At 36.1% G+C, this 25,844-nt stretch overlaps 2 protein-coding genes across 3 annotated transcripts in view; both read right to left on the bottom strand.

Moving 5' to 3' along the window:
• Positions 1 to 1,941: 1,941 nt before the first annotated feature.
• Positions 1,942 to 5,544, bottom strand: rbp5 (retinol binding protein 1a, cellular). The gene is made up of 4 exons (XM_073847249.1): positions 5,153 to 5,544; positions 4,166 to 4,350; positions 3,885 to 3,986; positions 1,942 to 2,971 (listed from the first exon to the last, which is right to left on the bottom strand). The coding sequence occupies exons 1-4, from the start codon at positions 5,226 to 5,228 to the stop codon at positions 2,918 to 2,920; spliced, it is 417 nt and encodes a 138-aa protein (XP_073703350.1). The 5' UTR covers positions 5,229 to 5,544; the 3' UTR covers positions 1,942 to 2,917.
• Positions 5,545 to 7,780: 2,236 nt separating this feature from the next.
• The window catches only part of ptpn6 (protein tyrosine phosphatase non-receptor type 6), a 28,283-nt gene continuing 10,219 nt past the window's right edge, over positions 7,781 to 25,844 (bottom strand). For both annotated transcript variants that reach the window (XM_073846726.1, XM_073846725.1), the window contains 12 exons: positions 25,513 to 25,693; positions 20,809 to 20,925; positions 20,238 to 20,363; positions 17,544 to 17,640; positions 16,595 to 16,674; positions 16,341 to 16,487; positions 16,082 to 16,216; positions 13,318 to 13,469; positions 12,699 to 12,766; positions 10,397 to 10,548; positions 8,751 to 8,824; positions 7,781 to 8,208 (listed from right to left, as the gene is read on the bottom strand). In XM_073846726.1, coding sequence (XP_073702827.1) covers positions 8,106 to 8,208; positions 8,751 to 8,824; positions 10,397 to 10,548; positions 12,699 to 12,766; positions 13,318 to 13,469; positions 16,082 to 16,216; positions 16,341 to 16,487; positions 16,595 to 16,674; positions 17,544 to 17,640; positions 20,238 to 20,363; positions 20,809 to 20,925; positions 25,513 to 25,693 — 1,432 coding nt within the window. In that variant the 3' untranslated portion in view covers positions 7,781 to 8,105. The remainder of the gene's footprint in view (positions 8,209 to 8,750; positions 8,825 to 10,396; positions 10,549 to 12,698; positions 12,767 to 13,317; positions 13,470 to 16,081; positions 16,217 to 16,340; positions 16,488 to 16,594; positions 16,675 to 17,543; positions 17,641 to 20,237; positions 20,364 to 20,808; positions 20,926 to 25,512; positions 25,694 to 25,844) is intronic.

Raw genomic sequence — 25,844 nt, 5'->3', positions numbered from 1 at the left:
TTGTTTCTCTTTTGTTTTTGTTTTTCTGTTTCTCTAGCCACACCCAGGCCTGATTACTGCCACACCTGTTCGCAATCAAGAAATCACTTAAATAGGACCTGCCTGACAAAGTGAAGTAGACCAAAATAGCCCCAAAAGCTACACATCATGTTGAGATCCAAAGAAATTAAGGAACAAATGAGAAAGAATAATTGAGATCTATCAGTCTGGAAAATGTTATAAAGCCATTTCTACAGTGATGGGAAAATGAAGCTTTTCGAAGCACTGAGGCTTTCCCCTCAACTGTATCATGAAAAAGGTTCATTATGCAAAGCTTTTCAACACGTTGCACACTAATGCCATCTTGTGGTCAAAGGTGGAATGAGTTGCTTTTTTGTCCAAGTGATTTTTAGACAAATCAATTTGTGCTTCGAAAACCATAAGAAATAAACAAATAAAAATGTAATTTTACTTACACAAGGTATAAATGAATTAATCTGTAAATAAATTTATAAAAGTAGAAGCATGGTTCATGTAGGAATATGATCAAAGTAAATTAAGAATATTGTTAAGTTGACTAATATTATTATTAATTAGAAGTGCTTGTGAAACGGGGATTACTACTAAATGAATATGCACAAAACTACACATGTACATATTTATAATATGAAGCAGTCACTTGGTTGTGTGTGAAAACGAAGCTTCGGACGTCTCAGGTCACGTGGTTATGCCAAAACGAATCAAGCTCCGGTACAGTGCTTCACTGTGAGATGTTTCATTTTTTTGATACAAGCTTCAAAGTCACGAATGTCGAATGTCACATCACTACATTTCTAAAGCTTTGGACTCCAGCGAACCACAGTGAGAGCCATTATCCACAAATGGTGAAAACATGGAACAGTGGTGAACCTTCCCAGGAGTGGCTGGCCGACTAAAATTACCCCAAGAGAGCAGCAACAACTCACTGAAGAGGTCACAAAAGACCCCACAACAACATCTAAAGAACTGCAGGCCTCGCTTGCCTCAGTTAAGCACAGTGTTCATGACTCCAACATAAGAAAGAGACTGGGCAAAAATGGTCTGCATGGCAGAGTTCCAAGATGAAAACCGCTGCTGAGCAAAAAGAACATAAAGGCTCGTCTCAGTTTTGCCAGAACACATCTTGAAGCCTTTTGGGAAATTACTCTGTGGACTGACGAGACAAAAGTTGAACTTTTTGGAAGGTGTGTGTCCCATTACATCTGGCGTAAAAGTAACACAGCATTTCAGAAAAATCTGGTGGTAGTGTGATGGTCTGGGGCTGTTTTGCTGCTTCTGGACCTGGAAGGCTTGCTGTGATAAATGGAACCATGAATTCTGCTGTCCACCAAAAAATCCTGAAGGACAATGTCCAGCCATCTGTTTGTGACCTCAAGCTGAAGCGAACTTGGGCTCTGCAGCAGGACAATGATCCAAAACACACCAGCAAATCTACCTCTGAATGGCTGAAGAAAAACAAAATGAAGACTTTGGAGTGGCCTAGTCAAAGTCCTGATCTGAATCCTATTGTGATGCTGTGGCATGACTTTAAAAAGGCGGTTCATGCTCGAAAACCCTCCAATGTGGCTGAATTACAACAATTCTGCCAAGATGAGTGGGCCAAAATTCCTGCACAGCGCTGTAACAGCCTCATTGCAAGTTATCGCAAACGCTTGATTGCAGTTGTTGTGGCTAAGGGTGGCCCAACCAGTTATTAAGTTTAGGGGGCAAACACTTTTTCACACAGGGCCATGTGGGTTTGGATTTTGTTTTCCCTTCATAATAAAAAACTTCATTCAAAAACTGCATGTTGTGTTTACTTGTGTTATCTTTGATTAATATTTAAATTTGTTTGATGATCTGAAACATTGAAGTGTGACAAACATGCAAAAACATAAGAACTTGTTTTTTTGATTAATAGAAAGAAAATTCAAACATTATAAATATATTTTACTGTCACTTTTAATCAATTTAATGCATTCTTGCTAAATATATATTTATTTATTTTTTTGCATTTTTCTTACTGAACCCACACTTTGAACAGCTGATGGATGGATGGATGGATGGATGGATGGATGGATGGATGGATGGATGGATGGATGGATGGATGGATGGATGGATGGATGGATGGATGGATGGATGGATGGATGGATGGATGGATGGATGGATGGATGGATGGATGGATGGATGGATGGATGGATGGATGGATGGATGGATGGATGGATGGATGGATGGATGGATATTAGTTGTGCAATTAGCATTGATATTAGTATAGCATAAGAAATAAATTCATACAAACAGGATTTTATAGTAATATAAATGGTTATATTCTAGAGCGGACAAATAAAACTACATGACATATTTTAGCACTTTTAGACAATATATGACTACTGCAGTTAATCAAAACCCTATCACATAGATTTATCAAATCCATTATTTCTAATATTTGTCAATCCAGTAGCAGGACACTGGACGTTAAATGTAATTTAGCAATAAAGAATTCAAGTTGTACTTGACTAGCTAAACCACTGGCTGATTTAATCACTATTTCTGCTTACAGTAACCATATCTCCATAACACAACATTAGGGTGCCACGAATACAGCCAATCCATATTTTACAGTACCATTCATCAGTGTTCACAAAGGGCAACAGGGATTCATTGACATGATTTCATTTGAACTTCGTATTTGGTTTGATTGCTGCTGTGACGAGAAAACAGTGCTTTAAAAGCTGATACATTTTCATAAAGAGTGAACCAATTTCTTCATTTGAAGTTTTCTTCATTTAAACACTATTTGTTGCGGCTCAGGGACAAATCACTGTTGCAATATGACCTCTTCGTGAACCCTGAGCTCTGAGAACGATCTCAGCTCAAAATCCCCAGCAAATGGCCCCTCTATTTCTCTCTCTCTCCATCCTTACTCAGCCTTCTTAAAGACTTGCTTGGCAGTGATGCCCTGAACCCTCATCTCCTGCAGAGAGAGAGAGAGAGACGTGACAGAAGAAAAAAGGATGAAGAACATTGTGAAAGATGCATAGTAGTAGCCCAATTGTTAAAGATTTGATAGAGTTTAATCCTAGAACTAAAGACATTCAGGGAAGGTCCCATCTCCACTGTGTTTCTGAATAAAGCCTTGAATACTAGGTTCGTCAATTGAACCATTCCTAAAATGAATGTACGGTTTCTTTAAATGAAAAAAACTGAAATGAAGGGTTTATGTTTTTGGCAGCATTTACTTGATAAAAGTAAAATAGCAGTAATATTGTAAAATATTATTAAATTTATAACAAGTTTTCTAACTTAATATACACCACCAGTCAAATGTTTTTGAACAGTAAGATTTTAATGTTTTTTAAATAAGTCTCTTCTCTTTTCTAACATTATAAATATCTTTATTAACACTTTTGAATTTAAAGCATTCTTCCTAAATAAAAGTATGCTGAAAATTTAGCTTTGATCACAGAAATAAATTACATTTTAAAATATATTTAAATAGAAAACAGTTATTTTACATAGTAAAAATATTTCACAATATTACTGCTTTTGCTGTATTTTGCTTGGTGAGCAAAAAAGACTTCTTAAAAAAAAAAAAAAAAAGATTTTACTAATTAAGAACTTTTGACTGGTAGTACGTGTATTTTATAATGTAATTTATTCCTGTTATGGAAAATCTGAATTTTTCAGCAGTCATTACCCCAGTCTTCAGTGTCACATGATCCTTCAGAGATCATTCTAATATGCTGATTTGGTGCTTAAGAAACATTTCTTTATATAGTTTTAACAAATACTTTTTTAAGTTACTTTACATAAGAGTCTTCCAGACACTGAATAATACATATATGTAAAGCAGTTTTCCTAGCCCAGGACAAACCCTGTTTGCTTACCAAATGGAGGAGGTTTCCTTCTAGCCAGTGTGTCCAGCCTCTGCCGTCTTTCTCTCCTCGCTGCACGCAGATCAATTTATCATCGTCCCAGTTCACTGTGGTCTGAAACATTTGGAGAACATTATCCATTAGCGCCACACATACCACACTTTCCCACACTCCTTTGTCTGGCTGATGTTACTCTTAAAAGGGGCCCATGTTTTTTTCTCACAAATACGTTACAAATGGGTTAAACTAAAAGAAGAATCTAATATTTAAAAAAAACAAACGCACACACAGACCTGGCACTTTCGGCCATCGACTGGTCCGAGGTCCTCAGTGAACTCCTGTCCCAATGTGAAGTCCATGTCAAAGTTCTTAAAGGTGGTGACTGTCTTTATCTTCATTTTGCCAGTGTTCACATCGTGTTCAATATGTTTGCTGGGTTTCAGAATGCAGACGACTTTCCTTAATGCATAATTAACATCTGATGAGGAGATAAAGAGAGATTTTATTATTTACTTAACCTCATGTTGTTACGAACTGTATTTTTCTTTAGTGAAACTTTTCAGTATAATGAAATAAATCTGAATCAGCTGAACCAGTTCACATATCTAGTTTAAAGGATTTGTTCTGAAATAAAAATGATCTTGAATTCAACTCACTGATTCAATGATCTAGTCGCACTCGCAGTGATAAAAGATTATCAGTGAAAAACAGCTTGCATTTCAGTTTGTTAATCACTCAGAGCTACTGTATAAATTCATAAGGTTTGGAATATAATGCAACAATTGTGTGAATCCCTTTTATGACACTTTAATGCTCAAGGCTGCATTGTTGCAACAAGTTACTGGAAATAACTTTTCAGTTAGTGAGTCATACATACACACACAAGTTCATTTAAAGGTGAACTAACCCTGTAACAGCATGTTTAAAACGATGAGAAAAGTATTACAAGGTCAAATCTAACAAATATGGATATGATATAAATTTCAGGGACAAATTTAGACATGTCTTAATCTTTTCAGTTGTATTGTTCACACACTAAAATCCTATGATCTCGCTTTCTTCCCCACGGCAAGAAGATTGTATTCATTACATTATCCCAGATTAAAGGAAGGTACATCATCCTCATTTTCACAGAGGTTTGAATACAGATGGAAGAGGAACATTAAGGTCAACACAAGCATCAAGTTACAATCAAAGCGAGTCACCGTTGTTCGTTTTGACTCCTGAGAAAAAAATTAAAAGAGATATTCACAGATAAATATATATATATTCTTGCTTACCCAAAGCCGCGAGATATTCTTCAAAATTTTCCTGAGAAACCATGTGGTAAATGCCAGTATAATTAGGTTTGGACATTTTCTCAGTTAGTTTTTTTGTTTGACACGAAGCCAGCAAAACTTTGATTTGTGCCTCACTTTCCCCTCTGGTTATCTGTCTGAATCTCTATCCGTGTCTATCGTGCACTATCGCATTGTACTCTAGTTCATTTGGTTAAATTATAGCACGACTGACGCCGTTTCCTACTAACAGCACGCAAAGTGAATACACCGAGCAGAATCCGTGGTCAGTGTTTTCGGGAACCTATTCCGTGATGTTGCGTTACACAATGCTCCAAGACCTAGCTGCAGTTCGTCCTCTGTAAGTAAACCCCAAAACGGCTATGACTCCTCCCAAACCAGCTCAACTCCGACCAGAGCAAAGAGAGCCAAATCCTCCCTGATTTTGGGATTGCAGGCATTAAGGGGAGGTGCTACAGGTGGACGGGTCCCTGAGGTAATTTTTAAATTGTATAAAAATACAAACAAAAATAATTATTTTTTAACCTTTAAAATATGCAAATTAGGCATCATCTTATTAAATATGCAACTATATGTCTACAGAAAGTCTCAGGGAAAAAAATCACATTATTTATAATTAACGTGAAAAAACTTCTAAAACCAGCCTAAACTGGTTGGCTGGTCTTAGCTGGTTTAAGCTGTTGATTGGTTTTAGCTGGTCTTTCAGCCTGGCTAGGCTGTTCAAGCTGGGTTTAGCTGGTTGTACCAGCTGGTCTCCCAGAATGACCAGCCAGGGAAGTGGCCAAAACCCCTCTAAAACCAGCCTGCAGACCAGCTTTGACCAGCTAAGGCCAGGCTGAATGACCAGCCAGGTCTTAGCTGGTCAGCAAGTTGGTTTTAGCTGGTTGTTCCAGCTGGTCTCTCAGACTGATGAGCTAAGGAAGTGGCCAGAATCCCTCTAAAACTAGCCTGCTGACCAGCTAAAACCAGACTGAATGACCAGCTAAACATGGTTGGCTGGTTTTAGTTGGTCATCTAGCTGGTCAGCAAGTTGGTTTTAGCTGGTCTCTCAGCCTGGCTAGGCTGGTCAAGCTGGTTTTAGCTGGTTATTCCAGCTGGTCTCTCAGACTGACCAGCTAAGGAAGTGGCTAAAACCAGTCTGATGACCAGCTAAAACATAAGCTGGTTTTAGCTGGTCATCCAGCCTGGTCTTAACTGGTCAGCAAACTGGTTTTAGAGGAGTTTTGGCCACTTCCTTAACTGGTCAGGCTGGTCTTAGATAGTCAGGCTTGGAGACCAGCTGGAACAACTAGCTAAAACCAACTACTTTCAGCTTAAACCAGCTAAGACCAGCCAACCAGCTTGGACTGGTTTTAGCTGGGGGGTTTTCAGCAGGGAAACCAGCTAAACCAGCCTAAGATGGTTGGCTGGTTTTAGCTGGTCATCCAGCCTGGTCTTAGCTGGTCAGCAAGCTGGTTTTAGAGGGGGTTTGTCCACTTCCTTAGCTGGTCAGGCTGGTCTTAGCTGCTCAGGTTGGGAGACTAACTGGAACAACCAGCTAAAACCATCTTGACCAGCCTAGCCAAGCTGGGGAGATCAGCTTAAACCAGCTGGGGTTTTTTTTCAGCGGAAAAAAAACAGCTAAAACCAACCAAAGCTGGCTGGTTTTAGCTGGTCATAGCTGGTTTAAGCTGGTTTTAGCTAGTTGTTCCAAATGGTCTACCAGCAAGATGGTTTTAGAAGGGTTTTGGCCACTTCCTTAGCTGGTCAGGCTGGTCTTAGGTGGTTAGGCTGGGAGACCAGCTGGAAGAACCAGCTAAAACCAGCTTGACCAGACTAGCCAGGCTGGGACACCAGCTAAGACTAGCTTCTTTCAGCTTAAACCAGTTAAGACCAGCCAACCAGCATAGGCTGGTTTTAGCTTGTTATTTCAGCAAAAAAAAAAAAAAATGCTATATAGATTTGTTAAAAAAAATAACATTAGCCTACTTAAACTTTAAATACATTTTGAAACAAGTGAAAAATTAAAATTCATTCAAATAATGAAACCTGTACATCAGTGATAATAAATTATTATTAGTCGGTTAGGTCATTTTAAATGGAAAAAAAAATTGTTTATCAATTATAGGATCAATTAAATTGTTTGAATAATATTTTAAATATTAGAATAATATTTATAACATATTTTATTTTAAGTATAATATTTATTCTTCAATAATTTTCTGACAGATTGATAGAAGTCGGGTAATACTAAAAACAAAATATTTTTAAACCCAATCATAATGTTCACAATTTACATCTGTACCTTAAAATCAAACCATGCCTTCTTTCACACACTTTTTCTCTGACAGACTTTGTTCTGTTGCTCATGTGGCACTTTGTAAAGTTCATTCATTTCTCCTAATGTTTATTCCCGCTGTGCCTCTGTGTTAAACGAGGTCAGCCCTGTATGGGGTTCACTGATCAAGGGCCACGTTTGACCCTGATGTCTACAGCTCTCTGATGTAAAGAATACGAATGAGTCAGGTCACTCTCGCTGGCATCAGGCCAGAGTTTGTGTGTATCATCTCTCCAGGACATCAACCTTTCCATTGGCCTTATTGTTACAATAACATCCAGGAAAATTAAACATTCTATGCAAACACACCTTCATTTTATTACAGCAGATAAACATAATGGCAGTCTTAGGACAAGACTTTTATTAAAACTGGGAACGAGTGGATGATTTATATCAATTACAACTTAGTTAATTTACTTAACAATTTTGTACTAAATATAAAAAAGAACAAATACACAGAGAAAAAAACAGCAAGATTTCTTTGATAAAATCAAATAGTTTGGCATCTTTTGTAAAACCCTGGCTCAGTTTTCTTTCAAATTAGTTTTAAAATAAACTGTACAACCATGAAGCAAAATTCAATTTCATCTTCTTTTTGTTTTGTTTTTGCCATCTTTTTTATCGCTTTCTGACAGATCCACTCTTCTTATCCTCAGATTTCTGCTTTTTGACATCCTTCTTTCCCTTTGCGGCCAGATTCTCATAAACGTCTTCATTTTTTCTGTAATAAAAAAAGAAAAAAAATCAGTACTCATTAGTTACTAACTTACAGTAGCTATCGCAACTTATAGAGGAACAAATTAGTCAATAGGAAGTCCACTGCATTGCTTGGATTTAAATGCTGTTAGACTTGTTTATGTAGAAGTTGTAACAATTATACTAGATTGTTTTAGTAAGTTCTCATTTGCGGTCTACAACAGTTTTAACGTTTTTGTCAGCAGAGAGAGAGGCTTGCCAAACATTGTCCAATGATTAGTTCAACTCTGTGATTAGAGCCACGCCAAACTGAAACAATACCATTTCTGAGATACAACGACCAACTCAATCCTTCTCTTTCTCTTTCAATGGGATATTGCACAATGCTTTTAAGGCTTCCAGAAAGCTTGTGTAAGCAAATGGCCATGTGACTGAGAGATCTTTGAACTGCCTTCTTAACTGGTCGTCGGTTTGGGAAGATAAGGGGATGTGAGAGGAAATGTGAGAGGAATTTCTGAATGGTTGTGGGAGTATTTAGAGATACATTACAGACAAAAGTCTACTTACTTTGCAGAGGCTTTGCGACTGGCCTTCTGGTGTTTAGGCTGAATTGAGAGGTTTCCATATTCGGTTTCTGTTTCCTGTAACAGAAAGTTTAAAAAAAATCAATAGCAATACTACGTACAACAGATGGAAAATACAGAAAAGCTTATCTTCCTTTTTACAGTGTTGACTTTGATAAGATATTGAATAGGAACCATCTTGAGGGCAAATTGATATACTACTGTTCAAACATTTGGGGTTATTAAATATGTTTATTTTCAAAAGAGATCTGGCTGCATTTATTTGACCAAAAGCACAGCAACTTTATAGCAACTGTTTTCTATCTTAATATATTTTAAAATGTTATTTATTCATGTGATGGCAAAGCGGAATTTTCAGTCACATGATCCGTCAGAAATCATTCTAATATGCTGATTTGAAGTTTCAAGAAGGATTTTTAATCAATATTTGTGAAAACTGAGATACATTATCCTCCAGGATTCTTTGATAAGTACAACGTTCAAAAGAACAGCTGAAATGTATTACTTAAAGGAGAAGTTAACTTCCAGAACAAAAATTTACAGAAAATTTATTCGCCCCCTTGTCATCCAAGATGTTCATGTCTTTTTTTCTTCAGTCGTACAGAAGTTGTTTTTTGAGGAAAACATTTCAGGATTTCTCTCCATATAGTAGACTTTCATGGTGGCTAAGAGTTTGAATTTCCAAAATGCAGTTTAAATGCAGCTTCAAAGGGCTTTAAATGATCCCAGCCGAGGAAGAACGGTCTTATCGAGCAAAACTATCAGTTATTTTCGAAACAAATTGACCATTTATATACTTTTTAACCTCAAATGCTTGTCTTGTCTCGCCTCTGCGATGCGCATGCATAGTGTAATCCAGGTCAGTACAGTTAAGGTATGTCTAAAAAAAAACCCCATCTCATTTTCTTCCCCAACTTCAAAATAGCCTTACATCGCTGCAAAAGTACCAACCCAGTGTTTACAAAGTGAACATACAAAGAAGATCAAACACCATTTACAAAAAAGGTAAAACAGCATTGTAAAGCGATTTTGAAGTTGAAGACGAAAATGAGATGGGAGTTTTAAAACATACCCCAACTGTATTGACCCAGATTACACTACGCATGCGCATCGCAGAGACGTGAGAAGACATGCATTTGAGGTTAAAAAGTATATAAATTGTTGATTTGTTTCGAAAATAACCAATCTTTTCGCTAGATAAGAACCTTCTTCCTCAGCTGGATCGTCTAAAGCCCATTTTGGAAGTTCAAACTTAGGGGCACCATACATATCCATTATATGGAGAGAAATCCTGAAATGTTTTCCTCAAAAACAAGGAAGTGAGTAAATGATCTGTAATTTTTTGTTCTGGAAGTGAAGTAATATTTTAAACGCTTTTCTCAGAAAACATAATTTCTTTACGACTGAAGAAGAAAGATATGAACATTTTGGATGACAAGGAAGTGAGTAAATGATCTGTAATTTTTTGTTCTGGAAGTGAACTAATCCTTTAAATGCTTTTCTCAGAAAACATAATTTCTTTACGACTGAAGAAAGAAAGACATGAACATCTTGGATGACAAGGGGGTGACTAAATTTTTGTTCTGGAAGTGTTCTTCTCCTTTAAAAATACCTCAGCCATTTTCTTACCATGACAGCCTTTCGTGTGACCTTAGTCGAGTCTATATACTGTAGCACAGCCAAGTAGATGAACTTGTACTGTGCTTCGGTTTGCACCATGCCAGACCGCTGATCTCGAACCATCTGGATACACTTCTGGATGTCGATGTCACAGTCCAGACCTGACCAAAAAACAACATCTTTAGAATCACTTGCAAAAACTGCAACCATGCTTGATTCAGGATCTAGGTGTTCATGTGAAATGCGGTTGCATCAACTAAGAATAATCCTATTATCGGATTATAAGACTAACTGTATTGATTTGGGTAAAAATATCTGGAGCATTTGGAAGGGAAGCACATTAGCCAAACATATTGTAGGTTCTAGAAAGCCTGAGGGTATTCACAGGTTATAATGCTTTAATCAATGTGATTGCACTGCATTAACACTACGTTGTAATAAAAATTATGAATTATAATGAGTCTCCTGCTGAGAGAGCGGATCTGTGATTTTTCATGTCATGATCTAAAATGAGTTTTGCCATGGTAACATTTATTAATGTTTTGAGATATTGAAACAGTAGTGACCCTTTCTAGAATGATTTTGAGCTTAAATACTATTTTAAACCTCTCATTAAGAGCTGGAATTAATTGAAAATTAAGATTCACAAGATTCCGGACAGTTGAGTAAAAGAACCGAAATACACTAATTTCACCACTGAGTTAAAGGGATAGTTCATCCAAAAATGAAAATTTGATGTTTATCTGCTTACCCCCAGGGCATCCAAGATGTAGGTGACTTTGTTTCTTTAGTAGAACACAAACAAAGATTTTTAACTCAAACCGTTGCAGTCTGTCATTCATATAAATGCAGTCAATAGGCACCAAATCTTTGAGAGTAAAAAAAACATACACAGACAAAACCAAATTAAACCCAGCGGCGGTGACGATACATTGAGGCGTTAAGACACAAAACGACTGGTCTGTGCAAGAAACTGAACAGTGTTTATATCATTATTTACTTCTGATCCACTGCAACGTTCAACTGTCCTGAGCGAGTTCACAACTAATAATAAATAAAAATATAAATACTGTTCAGTTTCTTGCACAGACTGATCGTTTTGTATCTTAACACCTCAATGTATCGTCACAAGCCGCAGGGTTTAATTTGGTTTTGTCTGTGTATGTTTTTTTTTTACTCTCAAAGATTTGGTGCCCATTGACTGCCATTATATGACTGACAGACTGCAACGGTTTGAGTTAAAAATCTTCATTTGTGTTCTAATGAAGAAACAAAGTCACCTACATCTTGGATGCCCTGGGGGGTAAGCAGATAAACATCAAATTTTCATTTTTGGGTGAACTATCCCTTTAAGAACTGATACATTTATGCAATTAACATTAACTTTCATTGATTTCAGGACACTCATTTAAGTTCATTCATTTATTCTCTGGGAATCGATGAGATTTAAGTGATGTTGCTAACAAAATGGTGCCATAAAGGTATTACCGGTACAATCCCTGAGGGTTTTAAAGGGATGGTTCACCTAAAATTGTGTAATTAATTATTCACCCTTGTGTCATTCCAAACCCATAAGACCTTTGCTTATCTTCGGAATTCAAATTAAGATATTTTTGATGAAATCTGTGAGCTTTCTGACCCTCCATAGACAGCAATGCAACTGACACGTTCAAGGCCCAGAAAAGTAGTAAGGACATTGTTAAAATAGTCCATATGTGACATCAGTGATTCAGCCATAATTTAATGAAGCTACAAGATTGCTTTTTGTGTGTAAAGAAAACTAAAATAACAACTTAATTGAACACTTTTTTCTTTACCGTATCAGTCTTTGATGTGCGTTCACAAGATACTTGTGTGTGATGCTGCTGATGCAGGAGCTGCTGTTCTGATGTAGAAAGTTAATCTCTCTCATCTCTCTGTTTTCTTTGTGCACAGAAAAAATTATTCTCATAGAGTCTTAACATTATGGTTGAACCACTGATGTTACATGGACTACTTTATCGATGTCCTTACTACCTTTCTGGGTCTTGAACGTGGTAGTTGCGTTGCTGTCTATGCAGGGTCAGAAAGTTCTCGGATCTCATCAAAAATATTTTAATTTGTGTTCTGAAGATGAATGAAGGTCTTACGGGTTTGGATGAGGGTGAGTAATTAATGACAGAATTTACATTTTTGGGTGAATCTCTTTAAGCACTCTTCTGAATGGTTGTCAGTTGGGGACTAAACCAGCAATCTTTTGGATACCAGACAGAAAGCAGTTTTTTTCCTAGTAAAGGTAAGAAAAGCTCAACATATCGTGATGTAAACTCACCTTTAGCATCGATGTTATCTATAAGCATGTCGATCACCACAATGGTTCCTGTTCGTCCAATACCAGCACTGCCAAAACACATTAAGCAACAAATATTTAAAGCTATCTCTTCAAGCTTGCAGAGGTCATGAGACACTGAATGTCCCACAGCACATGTTAATACTAAAGAGTAAACAAACTATTAATTTAAAGTTTTAGAGTGGGAAGTATGGGGTCATGAAAAGTTCAAGCATGCACTGTGATTACGACATGCTGAGTGGTGTGACTACTGCTTAAAACTCCCCACCTAAGACTGTTAGTGTGTATTGTATTTCATGCCAAGACATGAAATATTCTCATTGTTAAACGTAAAGTAAAATAAAACTGCTGTTAAATGATCTTAACTTTGTAGAACAATTTGGAGTGACCAGTTCACTACAAAAAGATGAGTTATGGCTTTTCCCATAGATGTTTTGTGAAAAAAAGCAAAATAAGTGACATTTAAACTGGCATCAGTGTTTAATGCTGTCTATAAAATGTCAAGAAAATTCAGATATTTTATGCACATCTGAAACAGCATAGAGTAGCATGTCTTGTGCTCACAAAGCCCCCAAGTGGTAGATAAAGTTATAAGCAGTACCTGCAGTGGATGATCATGGGTCCAGTTGAAAACTCATTCTGTTTGGAGTTGACCTGCTCCAGAAAGCTAAGCACTCCACCAGGCTCTTGTGGCACGCCGTGATCCGGCCAGCTCAAATATTGGTAGTGCCAAATGGTGCGAGCTGCCTCTTTCTAGTATCAAAAAATTAAGATTTCTTATTTAAGAATTTCTGGTGTAGTTTTACTTAAATTTTAAATGAAAATAATATTGCCAGCATGACAATTTTAGTGAAAAGATATAATTTTATATATATATATATATATATATATATATATATATATATATATATATATATATACAGTGGGTACGGAAAGTATTCAGACCCCCTTAAATGTTTCACTCTTTGTTATGCTGCAGCCATTTGCTGAAATCATTTAAGTTCATTTTTTTCCTCATTAATGTACACACAGCACCCCATATTGACAGAAAAACACAGAATTGTTGACATTTTTGCAGATTTATTAAAAAAAGAAAAACTAGTAAAGTATTTTTAAAGTACACTGCTGTGACACTCATATATTTAACTCAGGTGCTGTCCATTTCTTCTGATCATCCTTGAGATGGTTCTACACCTTCATTTGAGTCCAGCTGTGTTTGATTATACTGATTGGACTTGATTAGGAAAGCCACACACCTGTCTATATAAGACCTTACAGCTCACAGTGCATGTCAGAGCAAATGAGAATCATGAGGTCAAAGGAACTGCCTGAAGAGCTCAGAGACAGAATTGTGGCAAGGCACAGATCTGGCCAAGGTTACAAAACATTTCTACTGCACTTAAGGTTCCTAAGAGCACAGTGGCCTCCATAATCCTTACATGGAATATGTTTGGGATGAATAGAATCCTTCCTAGAGCTGGCCATCCGGCCAAACTGAGCTATCGGGGGAGAAGAGCTGTGGTGAGAGAGGTAAAGAAGAACCCAAAGATCACTGTGGCTGAGCTCCAGAGATGCAGTCGGGAGATGGGAGAAAGTTGTAGAAAGTCAACCATCACTGCAGCCCTCCACCAGTCGGGGCTTTATGGCAGAGTGGCCCGACGAAAGCCTCTCCTCAGTGCAAGACTGAAAGCCTGCATGGAGTTTGCTAAAAAACACCTGAAGGACTCCAAGATGGTGAGAAATAAGATTCTCTGGTCTGATGAGACCAAGATTCCTTAATTCAAAACGGTATGTGTGGAGAAAAGCAGGCACTGCTCATCACCTGTCCAATACATTGAAGCATGGTGGTGGCAGCATTATGCTGTGGGGGTGTTTTTCAGCTGCAGGGACAGGACGACTGGTTGCAATCAAGGGAAAGATGAATGCGGCCAAGTACAGGGATATCCTGGACGAAAACCTTCTCCAGAGTGCTCAGGACCTCAGACTGGGCCGAAGGTTTACCTTCCAACAAGACAATGACCCTAAGCACACAGCTAAAAGAACGAAGGAGTGGCTTCACAACAACTCTGTAACTGTTCTTGAATGGCCCAGCCAGAGCCCTGACTTAAACCCAATTGAGCATCTCTGGAGAGACCTAAAAATGGCTGTCCACCAATGTTTACCATCCAACCTGACAGAACTGGAGAGGATCTGCAGGGAGGAATGGCAGAGGATCCCCAAATCCAGGTGTGAAAAACTTGTTGCATCTTTCCCAAAAAGACTCATGGCTGTATTAGATCAAAAGGGTGCTTCTACTAAATACTGAGGATCATGTCATATTTCAGTTTTTCCTTTTTAATAAATCTGCAAAAATGTCAACAATTCTGTGTTTTTCTGTCAAAATGGGGTGCTGTGTGTACATTAACGAGGAAAAAAATGAACTTTCAGCAATTGGGTGCAATATAACAAAGAATAAAACATTTAAGGGGGTCTGAATACTTTCCATACCCACTGTATATATGCACTTTATTGCCAAAAGTATTGGACACCCCTTCTAATGAACAGGTTTCTAAATCTTAATGTTTAAGCATATACTGATCTTCTAGGGGATTGTGTGCTTCTAATTTTACAGCAACAGTTTTGACAGGACCCTCTTCAATTCTAACATGACAATGCCTTTGTGTATAAGGCAAGGTTCAAAAAGAAGTTATTGATTCAGTCAGTGTGGAAGAACTTGACTGGTCTGCAGAAAGCCAAGTCCTAATCCCACCTGAACACTTCTGGTGTGACTTTAAATGCAGACCTTGAGCCATAAACTCATCACCAAACACCACTTACTTGTACAAAAGTATTGGGACACCCCTTCTTTAGAACAGAAAAAGGCACTTCCAAAACTGTGGCAACAAAGATGGAAACAACTCATGTATTTATAAATTTTATTTAGGCTTTTTGGCTCAAAGTCTGCATTTAAAGTCACTCCAGTACATAAAAAACAGTAATATTATTAGAGTTTAAAATAATGGTTTTCTATTTTAATATACTTTAAAATATAATTTATACATGTGATGCAAAGCTGAATTTTCATCAGCCATTACTCCAGTCTTCAGTGTCACATGATCCTTCAGATCCTTTTAGAGCACTTAAGTCTTAATTTCAATAATGTGTTGTTGTTGTTGTTTTTAAATGTTTCCAAATTCCTAAAAATCCATATTATAGAGAGACAATATTCTTTTCTGCAAAATGTTATATCAAGGAAAAGGTATGAAATGCACTGAAAGTGAATGACATAGAGGGACAGAATCTGGGCCACAGGTGCTGAATGCAGAAATGTAGTGTGTGCTGTTGTGAATGTTTGCACAGAGTTATTGAAAAGACTGCTTTCTTACCCGATGTGGTGCTGTGAGCTCAATCACTCTGACCTTGTAATCAGTGGCATCCTTCTCAGACAGTAATGTCACCACATATCTGCCTACTTCCTTCGACTCTCCTTCAGTAGTAGGCCAGTACGGCACACACTTATTCTGCAGAGAGCGCATGTAACAAAAAAAGGATCTGTATATTGCTAGACCTTGAAATGCTACATTTGCAGTTAAGATGATTTTCAAAGCTATAAATAAAATGTAAAAAATGTCAACAATTACTAACCCGTCCTTTCTCAACCTCCCTTGTTGTCATAACGATTACTCGTGTCTCTTCTTGCCACACCATTTGCCAGAAATCGTTCACAGTTGTTGCGAGGCAACCTTGACAAGCAATGTAAACTTTCTGGTAATTAATATCCATTAATTTGTTCTGTGAACACAGAAATATAGAAAGAGAGAGGCGGAGGGAAAAGAAAGGGTTTAACTAAAGAATCAGAACGATTTATGATTATGTTGTGATTTGTGTTTTGGACGTACTGTAACATAGTTGGCGTTGATGTAATCAGAGCCGACAACATTGGGATCTGCATTTTTCAGGATAACCCTAGTGGCATCAACTGAAAAGAGAAGAAATGTGAATGTTTATTATAATAACTGTCAAAATGTGTGCAACTTATCACAATTAAACTTATATTTCATTTATATACACTACCAGTCAAAAGTTTTTGAACAGTTATATATTTCATGTTTTTTTAAAGAAGTCTTTTCTGCTCACCAAGCCTGCACTTATTTGATCCAAAGTACAGCAAATTTTGAAATATTTCTACTATTTAAAATAACAGCTTTCTATTTGAATATATTTTAAAATAGAATTTATTCTTGTGGTTTCAAAGCTGAATTTTTAGCCTCATTACTCCAGTCACACGATCCTTCAGAAATCTAATAATCTGATTTGCTGCTCAAAAACATGCATTATTATTATGATTATTATATTGAAAACAGCTGAGTAGAATTTTTTTCAGGTTTCTTTGATGAATAGAACGTTTTAGAGAACAGCATTTATCTGAAATAGAAATCATTTGTAATACTATAAATGTCTTTATCATTATTTTTGATCAACTAAAAGCATCCTCGCTAAATAAAAGTATTCATTTCTATAATTTCATGTACTCAACTATTTAAAATATTGCTAATAATAATAATAATAATAAATGTTTCTTGAACAGCAAATCAGCATATTAGAATGATTTCTGAAGGCTGACACTGAAGACTGAAGTAATGATGCTGAAAATGTAGCTTTGATCACAGGAATAAATTACATTTATAAATATATTCAAATAGAAAGCAGTTTTTTAAATAGTAAAAATTATTCACAATATTACTGCTTTTGCTGTATTTTAGATCAAATAAATCCAGGCCTGGTGAGCACAAGAGACTTCTTTATAAAACATTAAAAGACCGCTGTGTGATCCGATTTATTGCTTACAGGGAAGGATGTTCTTGTATCTGTTTTTGCTTTTGTTTTCTGGTCTCATTCCTTCGTCTCTGCACTTCGTTACCTTATTTTCCAGCTTCTGCAGCGCCTACAAGCAGAAAAACAGATTTATAGATCAAAAATAGCACAGACTGTAAGAGAAATTAAGATAGAGAGTACACGTGACCACATCCTGCCTGTTGAGAGTAGCTCTGAACGGCCGTTTGGCTCCTGTGGTCTAACCTTACTACGACCAGAGATCTTCTCAGAACAAACGCACTAATTTTAGCAACAGTTGATCAAATTCTTTTTGACAACCTGTACCAAGTGTTATAACTACAAAAGTGGCTGTTATAAAAGCATGAGTTGCCTTTAATTACACTCATAATCTCATGTAAATGTAGATGATGTAAGGGAAAGAGACTGATGGCCATAAAACATACAGTATACCTGTGACTTCATGTTTTTTTGTCTTATATGGGGGAAAAAAATTACATTTATTAAATAAATCCAAATGATCTGTTATCTCTTATGTTCTAACTGCTTTGGAAGAACAAAAAGTGGGCCAAAGGCAAAAATTGATTATACTGAGTGGGAAATACAGCCTCTGTTGTGGTCTAACAGACTATAGGCTTCTGTTAGGAGGTGTTAACTGATTAACTCCAGTCCGCGACCCCACAACTACCACAGAATCTCTCAAAACTTGTGTGGGTATACAACTTTTTTTTTACTCACGTGAACTAATCTGCAGAGTTTTGTTTTAATTTAATACAGTTGAAGTCAAAAGTTTACATACACCTTGCAGAATCTGCAAAATGTTATTTGTTTTACCAAAATAAGAGGGAACATACAAAATGCATGTTATTTTTTATTTAGTACTGACCTGAATAAGATATTTCACCTAAAAGATGTTTACGTATAATCCTCAAGAGAAAATAGTAGTTGAATTTATAAAAATGACCCTCACTGATGCTCCAGAAGCAAAAACGCTACATTAAGAGCCAGGAGTGTAAATTTTTGAGCAGAAAGAAGATGTGAACATTTTTCAGATTTTTCCCTAAATATCATTTTTTTTTTATTTAGTACTGTCCTTAAGAAGCTACAAAAGACAAAATAAGCTAAATTTACCCTGCTCTTAATGCATCGTGTTTCTATCTGAAGGATTATTGAGCGTTTGAACCTTTTGTAATAGTTGCATATGAGTTCTCAGTGTGAAGAGATGGCTCTCAAAATCATAAAGTCATTGTTGGAAAGGGTTCAAATACACAAAAATGCTGACAAACCAAAGAATTTGTGGAACCTGGATTTTTCTGAAGAACAGCAGCCAGTTTAACTGTTCAGGACAAACAGACTCATAAACAACTATCACTAAACCAAAAATTGTGATAATAGTAATTTAAAAAACACAGCTGTGCATTTCACTTAATTAAAAATGTAATTTAATTATTTCTTTTGTCTTTTTTTGTTTCTCCTAGTCAACTCAATACTCTCATCGGTTCAATAAAATATTTATCATCATTAAAATATGACAAAATAATCAATTTAGAAAAAAAAAATGATATCATTAATGCAATGTCTTTAGCTCAAATAAAATAAAAAGTGCATTTTCAAGTTAGTCCCTAGTATAAAACAAGTTCTTTTAAACCTCTGGGCCTCCTCATTTAGGGGTCAAAAGTGACTGAAGCCTTAAAAAGTAACTTTTTTTTTTCTTCAGGAAAATCAATCAAATACATTTTTGTTCAATAATATTTTGTGATTATTATTTAGAATTTTGAGCAGTTTTTATGAATCTATGCAATATTTATACAGTTTTAATGAACAATTTTTTCCCACTAGAATTATTATTATATTTTTTAATTAAATTATGTATTGATTATTTTTCAATAAATACATTTCACATTAAAATAGCGTAAAAGCATTTAAAATCCATTTTTTAAGTGAAAATTGCGCCATCTAGTGGCATAAAAAATAAAAACTTGTAATGTCATGTAACCTGTATCTCCCTATATACATATATACAGGGGCTTTGGGATTCCTATTGTTTTTTTTTGTTTGTTTTTTGTTTTTGACTGTTTCTTCATTTTAATAGGCTTTGCATTTAGAAATATATTTAGACATTCTAAAAGATTACTTTTGGCAAGGTTTAGATATTTTTTGATTGGATAAATATCAGGTTTTGCATTTTTCTGCTTATTTCTGTGTGTGTGTCTGTGTGTGTGTGTGCGCGTGTGTGTGTCAGTTCTGTACTTTTGATGTTTTAGAGTGTCAGTCCTTGCTTGCTGAACACTTTTCTTTCAGCACAGATTCTCTGAATTATCACATTTTTTCGTATTTCCCATTCATTTCCTATGTCGGTCATTTTTGACCGCGAAGGAGCAAAGTGTGACTATTTTTTTTTAACCCTTTAACATATCTGAATCATGTCACTGATTTTTTTGTGTACTCACATAGCTAATGCAACAAAAGTCACCAAGTGTCATCTCATTCTGATGAAGCTACGATTTTTAAAAATTCAAAAGAGAATTCAGAAGAGGCCCAGAGGGTTAAATAAAAAGCAGGAATTCCATATTAATATATTTCAATTAAATTTGAGCATTACTGCAAAATGTTAAAAAGGGTTATTCTCCTAACAAATCCAACATGAGTTCATAAAATGATTGATTCCTTTACAGCAGGTGGCGAATAACCTTTGAACATGCCACTTACATCAAACTCTTCCCAGAAGCCAGCTTTTATCTTTTTATCGGCTCCGTCCATGTTATCTGAGGTCTGGTCGAGCTGCTTTACTCTGCTCTCAATATCAGCTGCGTTCAACCTTGTGGAGTAATAAGGCTGAGGAAAAGGGTAGACATCAAAACAAACAAGGAGAAGATCAAGACATCAACATAAACAGTCAGAAAAGAGTAGGTGACAGACAACAGAAAGGAGGAGAGCGACAGACAGAAATGGCAAAGATTAATCACAACATTAAAGGTGCTTCCCACAGTTCTTTGTGATGTGCCATTTTGTCACACACAAGTAAATAACTCAATTTCACAAATATTTTCCACTCAAATCTCTTTATCTCAGCAGAACAGACGCCCTTAAGTCAAAGCCAACATTTACCTAACTGTCTCAAAATGTAGGAGAAGCTTACGTGACCAAACCTAACAGTAAGTTTCCACAGTGCTGCGGTTAATACCAGTAGCTAGCGCTTTGGTTGCACATCTTGCTTGACATTTAAGACATTCAAGTTAGTATGAAATAAAAAAAAACTCAGTTTATGAATGCTCTTTACCTGTCTGAGGTAAACCATTGTCCCTGACAACTCCTCAATACCATTGCGTTTGAAATGCTCCACGAGGTCTGTCAAAGTGTCAAAAACCTCTTTGCCACCAACTGTGTAACGGTCATTCTGAAAATAAACAAGCGTAAGAAATGAAAAGGTAATCAGTCAGTCAGTCAGATTCCTACACAAGGGTAACAGGGGTTCACCGACACCTAAACTAGATGCCAAAAATAAACCTCAGAATAAAAGAGTTATTAAAATATAAAGACAAGCAATTTGGTTACACTTTACAATAAGGTGACACTTGTTGACATTAGTTAATGTATTACCTAACATGACGAACAATGAACAATACATTTATTGCACTACTTATTCATCTTTGTTAATGTTAGTTAATACAAACACCATTGCTTGTTCATGTTAGAACAATAACTAATGTTAAAACACAACTTGTGATTTGCATTAGTAAATGCTGAAATTAACATGAACTAAGATTAATCCTGCAGAAGTATTGTTCAATCTTAGTTCATGTTTACTAATGAACCTTGTTGTAAAGTGTTACCATGTATTTTCATATTTAAAGAAACTTTAATACCGTGTGAGAAAGCATATCACCTTTTTTTTATTTTTACTCATAATTGTCACTAACTTTGAGATTACCACATTTACTTTTGAGCAACATGCCAAAGTCATTTTAAGTAGATAGAACCTATTCTTATAGGCTAGGAAAGCATGTTTTATTTAAAACCAAACGTTTATGAATAGGTTTGCTTGAAAATGAACTTACGCTACCATTCAAAAGTTCTTTAACGTTTTTTTAAAGAATTCTCTTTTGCTCAGCAAGCATGCATTTATTTGATCCAAAATACAGCAAAAGGAGAAAAATTCTGAAATATTTTAACTATTGAAAATAACTGCTTTATATTTGACTATTTTAAAATATAATATATTACTGTGATCCTTCAGAAATCATGCTAATATGCTAATTTGCCGTTTAAGAAACATTTTTATTATTATTATCAATATCTAAAACAGTTGAGTACATTTTTTCAGGATTCTTTGATGAATAGAAAGACTTCAATTTAGTAAGGATGCTTTAAACTGATCAAAAGTGATAAGAAAGACATTTCTATTTCAGATAAATGCTGTTCTTTTGAACTTTTTATTTATCAAAGAAACCTGAAAACATTCTACTCAGCTGTTTTTTTTTTACATCATAAAAATAATAATAAATGTTTTTTGAGCAGCAAATCAGAATATTAGAATGATCATGTGACGGGAATAATGATGCTAAAAATTCAGCTTTGAAATCACAGGAAAAAATTACATTTTAAAATATATTCAAATATTTTTGTTATTTAGTTACTTTAAATAGTAAAAACATATCAAAATGTTTCTGCTGTACTTTGGATCAAATAAATGTAGGTTGGAGAAACTTCTTTAAAAAACATGAAACATCTTACTGTTCAAAAACTTTTGACTGGTAGTGTATGCTATCCTTATTAAAAACATAAATGGACGTTTAGATTTTACTGTGAAAAAGCTCTTTCATTAAACTTTAAATAACATCACCAAAATGGCAACACAAAAGCGTTCTGTGTCTTTAAATCAGATTAACAGAAGCTGTCCATTGGTGAGGGCTTACATTTTCTTGGACAAAACAGGGTTAACATAGGCTGATTTAGAAAGTTTTAGGCCTTAACAGAATTGTTCGCTTCTCAGAGCTGATTAGTACCGTCTTCACAGAACACAGTTTGTTCTGTTAATCTGCTCAGAGGGCAACAACGCAATGATGGGGTTTGGTGTGCTTTGAACCTCACTAAAGCACATACGCATACGCACATACCAGTGGAATAAATAAACTATTGACAGGCAGTGCGTTGACCTGATTTTCCCCTGTTCATAATCTTCTACCATTCATTTAAACAGCACAACAATAGCGCTTATTTAGAGCCCGGAGTGGAACATGACCACCCCCGCTGGCATTTTCACACACTCATGACTCAAAGTCCAGTCGCGTTTTTCAGGTAAGAGCAAACGTGCCTATCAATGTCATACTGCATGTTCCGTATGTATTTCAATGCTTTACGGTGCATATCTTTAAGTATGTCAAACATGTTTACGTCTAAGTATGTGTGTCAAACTGTGTGTACAAATGTCAGACTGCAAATGTATTTTCATTTAAGCAGGTATTTAGGCAAGTATTTTTGTTATTTGCCATTTATAAAAAATCTCACCCTCAAGTTGTTCCAGCTCTATATGCGTTTCCTCTGTTGTAAACAAAAAACGATGTTTTTAAGAAGTGGGTAACCAAACATTTCTTGGTCCCCACTGACTTCCACAGTATAGAATGTTTGGTTGTCCACATTCTTCAAAATATTGTATTTTGTAACAAATTTATAAAGGTATAAATGAAACAACTTGAGAGTGAGCATATGATGACAGAACTTCCTTTTCGGATGAACTATCACTTTAAATACCGTGTCGCTGATCAAGATGCTAAGACCTATACAAAAGTACATTCTTAAGAACTGAATTCATTATGCATCTCAATCAATTTTTCAGTGTTTTACCATGTAAATGAGTCATTCATGATATAAAATATGTCGTCATGTATAGTGCCCTCAGAAATTTGATAACACTCAATAAATGAGGTTTTGAACAAAATCAGCATAAATCCTATTAATTTAAAATCTAAACAAATATCTATATATATGCAGTGCCTTGACCTCAGGACATGGTTTTTGCTCTGATATGCATTTTGAGCTGTTAGACCTTTTCTGAGAGGTGTGTGAATTTTTAAATCATACTCATTCAAATGAATTTGCCACAGTTTAACTCCACTCGAAGTGTAGTAACATCTAGAAGCAATATGAATGCACCTGAGCTAAATTTCGAGTGTCCCAGAAAAGGGTATGAATACTTATGCAACGGGATCTTTTCAGTTTTTTATTTTTAATAAATTTGCACAAATGTTAAAAACCTATTTTTTGCTTTGCCATTATGGAGTAGGGAGTGTAGATTGATGTGGGAAAAAAGTAATTTAAAGTAGTTTAACATAAGGCAGCAACATAACAAAATGTAAAGAAAAAAAATAAGGGGTATGAATAATTTCGCAAGGCACTGTATATATATATATATATATATATATATATATATATATATATATATGAGAGAGAGAGAGAGAGAGAGAGAGAGAGAGAGAGATTAACTTCGGTGGATTAAAGACACATTAAAGAGCCACGAAATGGTATTTATTGTTTACATTTCTTTAAAAAAATGACTAAATTTGAAACCTGAGACCTTGTTTCATACTAGAAGTAACCTGTTGTGTCTTGTCTTTCGGTGTGTTGTGAGTTTCCTCTTTGCTCTGTGATGTATTTTTCACTGCGTGAGAACATGATGTGTAGTTAGGGTGACCACCCGCCCCGCTTTGTCTTGTACCGCACAGCATTTTCACCCCTTGTCCCCGCCTGTTGGTTTTTAACTTTCATATTAAGAAGACCTGCATGCCTTCTTTTGCCTTTTTAGGAACGCTTTTTGTTTATTCTTTTTGCAGAATCTGGCAACACCAACAGAAATGGTCGAGCGCACGCAGAAAAACATGATATTCTGTATTAATTTTTACTCGATTTTAATCGATTCAGCTTTCAGATGCGGCTTTCTTCTCATTTTAATAGTTTGTTTGAGGTCGTTTCTATGGTGCTATTTTAATGACAATAGCTAGAGCCCATTACTGTAATGTGACAGTGTATCAAAATGAACACAAAACAGACGCATTTTCTCTTGCTTACATGCGCGACCTCAGAAACAAGCTCAGAAATTTGATTTGGTGTAGCTTGTCAGTGATTTACGTCTCTGTGTATTAATTGCCGCTCCAGCTGAGCGCACGTGATGGAGATTTACTACTAATCAAAGTACCGGCTTCATTGACTAAACGCGCCTCACAACATCGTGCAATTAATCGTGCAGCCCTACCCTGAACGTTATTTTGCACTCGCAAACCCCCACCCCTCCACCCCCCACTGAACGTGAGGGGGGCCCACAGAATAGACAGTGCACAAGGCCCAGAATTTCCAGTGATGCCCCTGGGGACGGGTCCCTTTGCAAAGACCACAATTCATGTTTTCTCGCAGTGAAAAATACATCACAAAGCAAAGAGGAAACTCACAACGCACTGACAGACAAGACCGGAGGTAACTTCTGGTATGAACTAGGTCTCAGGTTTCAATTCTGTCATTTTTAAAAGAAATTCAAACTAAAAATAGCATTTTGTTGCTCTTTAATGTGTTGTGACAATTCATTGTAGTGATTATAAACATAAATGAACATCAGAAGCTATTTCATTTAAACCGCCAAAAAACATCAATACACACTTTTTCAAGTTTAAGTCCACCGAAGTTTATCTACTCTCCCGTCTGAATAGTTTGATGGTCAAAATGGCAGATTCGGTTAATTGGTTAGATCACCTGTCAATCAAACTCCCTGCAAAGATTTAATTGCATATCCGTCTAATGCATTTACAGAAATAATAATAATAAGGATTTTTGCTGATATCATCCAAAACCCTACTTGGAGGGAAGTGTAACTAAATACTGGACTTGAAACAAGCTTATGTTGTAGAATATTCTACATTCACATTCACTTCAGATACTTGCTATTAAAATGAATGCAAATCATTTACCGTTGATTCACAATCGCACTAGCACTTACATTGCACATGACCTTGATATGGGAGACCCTCCTACCAGCACTGGTCAAATCATCGGTCAGCACTGACATAACAAAGTCTCCTGGTTTGGAGAGCGACTCCCTCACTAGGAACGTCCCGGGCTCATCACGCTCACGGAGGAGCTTCTCAGCATTTGGACCCGACAAGTGGCCATGATACCACCTGAAGATACAAAAACAAAGAGGGGAAATGTTTGTATTACTGTAGGTACTCGATGTTCTCACAATAGAAACATTTAAAAAGGTAAAACGTAGTTTGTTATTTATACTTGAACTGAACTTCCTGCACACATTATGAGAATGAACTGACAGCT

This window comes from Garra rufa, chromosome 9, assembly GCF_049309525.1.
Source record: "Garra rufa chromosome 9, GarRuf1.0, whole genome shotgun sequence".
Taxonomy (NCBI): domain Eukaryota; kingdom Metazoa; phylum Chordata; class Actinopteri; order Cypriniformes; family Cyprinidae; genus Garra; species Garra rufa.
This window is presented reverse-complemented; position numbering and strand designations above follow the sequence as displayed.